Here is a 1,880-nt window from a genome sequence, read left to right on the forward strand (position 1 = left end):
TAAACATGATAAATATAGAATTAATTGAATGAAACATGTATAGTTTCTTTTCATTAAAAAAAGTGGCACCATTTTAGACCATGGTCAACACTCAACAGTAACATTTGCCGAGAATTATCACCCCATTAATCCATTATTTAATCTAATTGAACGACTGTTGACCGTAGAATAGTCGTATTGACTTAGGTTGACCAAGTAGCTTCCTCCTGAGTTCTAAGTTCTAACCTCCTCAGTCCTCACACTCCCTCCTTATCACACTTCACACATAAATAATGCGCCCCCCTAAAGCTAAAACTCCACTCAATTTTCTCCCCTCTCTCTCTCTCCCCCTCATCATCCCATCTCTTTAGAGAGAAAGAAAGAGTAGCCCGAGGCTGCTTCTTAGCTCCCTCAATCAAAATGATGGTTAGCTCTCTTTCACTTTAATTATACTCTCTTTCATATATGCTTTATGTGCGGATAGAATTTCGATGAGATCTAACAAAATTCTTCATTGATTTGAGTAAGATTTTGATGGATGGTATGTTAATTAGTTGTAGCTCACTGTTTTAATTTGTTAATTGGCACAGAAAGTGGTGTTGAAGCTGGATTACAAGGATGAAAAAACGAAGCAAAAGGCGATGAAAAAGGTGTCAAGCCTTGACGGAGTGGAATCCATCTCGATAGACAAGGACCAGAAACTAACGGTGACAGGGAGCATAGACGCGGTGTCAATTGTGGGCAAGCTGAGGAAGATCTGCAACACAGATATCGTGTCTGTGGGCCCAAAGGAGGCGGAGAAGAAGAAGGACGATGGGAAGAAAGATGAGGGCAAGAAAGATGATAAGAAGGGCGGCGGCGATGACAAGAAAAAAGATGATAATAAGAAGGGCGGCGGCGAGGACAAGAAAAAAGATGAAGCGGCGGCGAAGCCAGCTGTTCCAGTTCCACAGCAATATTATTATTACCATCAACAACAACATCCTTATTATCATCAACAACAACAACATCCTTATTATAATCAACAGTACCCACAGCCCTATTCCCATCCTGCAGCGTATTATAACAACTCCTATGGCTACAATAACAGGACTGTGGAAGAAGATCCAAACGCCTGTGTTATTTGCTAATTTCTGCAGATCCAAATTTATCTTATATAATGCAGATTGTCTTAATTTCTCTCTCAATCTCTTTCTGTTTGTTTATATTCTTAAATTTTGCTACGATGATTTTTTATTGATATGATTTCAGTTCTGAAGTTTCATCGCCCTGTTGAGAGAACATGTAGCAGTAGAAAAAGTAAAATTCTGGGGTGGAAATAAAAGCATTATGAAATACTGTAAAAAATATCGAGTTTTCATGAACAGTTCCTTTTGCAATTATTGTTTCAATGATTTTTGTCGTTTTTCCCTCTTGAACAATTTCATTTTCTTTTTTAATTTTAAACATTTTTTGTTGTGGTGTTAATTAATTCCACTAAAAATATCTCAACTCAGCTGCACTACCAATCTTGTAGATGTTGTAAGTCAATTACGCTTAATCACTTTTCAATTACGCTTAATCACAAAGTTGATTGCCATATCCTAATGTCCATATGTCCATACCTAAATTTTAAACTGTAGCTATTTAATCTATTCCTAAATCTGGTGGTGTTTTGCTATTTTATTGTAGTGTTGATTTTATGTTTGATTTGGCTAATGAATTGACAGGGCGTTTGGTTGGGAGGAGAGAATTAGAGGGGAAAAGAATTGTAATTCGGTGGAATTGCAATTCAATGAATAAAGTAGGAATTGAAATTTTTGGTATGCAGAAATAAGAGTACAGGGAATTGAAAGGTAAGAAGTGACAAAATGACTAAAATGCCCTTATGTTGTGGTAGATGATGTAGTAATAGTAGTAGT

General features: G+C 36.7%; 1 protein-coding gene across 1 annotated transcript; it reads left to right on the forward strand.

The window, feature by feature from the left end:
* Positions 1 to 247: 247 nt before the first annotated feature.
* On the forward strand, positions 248 to 1,358 carry LOC116011899 (heavy metal-associated isoprenylated plant protein 39-like). Its single transcript, XM_031251326.1, has 2 exons — positions 248 to 405; positions 570 to 1,358. The coding sequence occupies exons 1-2, from the start codon at positions 400 to 402 to the stop codon at positions 1,107 to 1,109; spliced, it is 546 nt and encodes a 181-aa protein (XP_031107186.1). The 5' UTR covers positions 248 to 399; the 3' UTR covers positions 1,110 to 1,358.
* The last annotated feature ends 522 nt before the right edge of the window (positions 1,359 to 1,880 follow it).

The sequence above is a fragment of the Ipomoea triloba genome, chromosome 3 (genome assembly GCF_003576645.1).
Source record: "Ipomoea triloba cultivar NCNSP0323 chromosome 3, ASM357664v1".
NCBI lineage: Eukaryota > Viridiplantae > Streptophyta > Magnoliopsida > Solanales > Convolvulaceae > Ipomoea > Ipomoea triloba.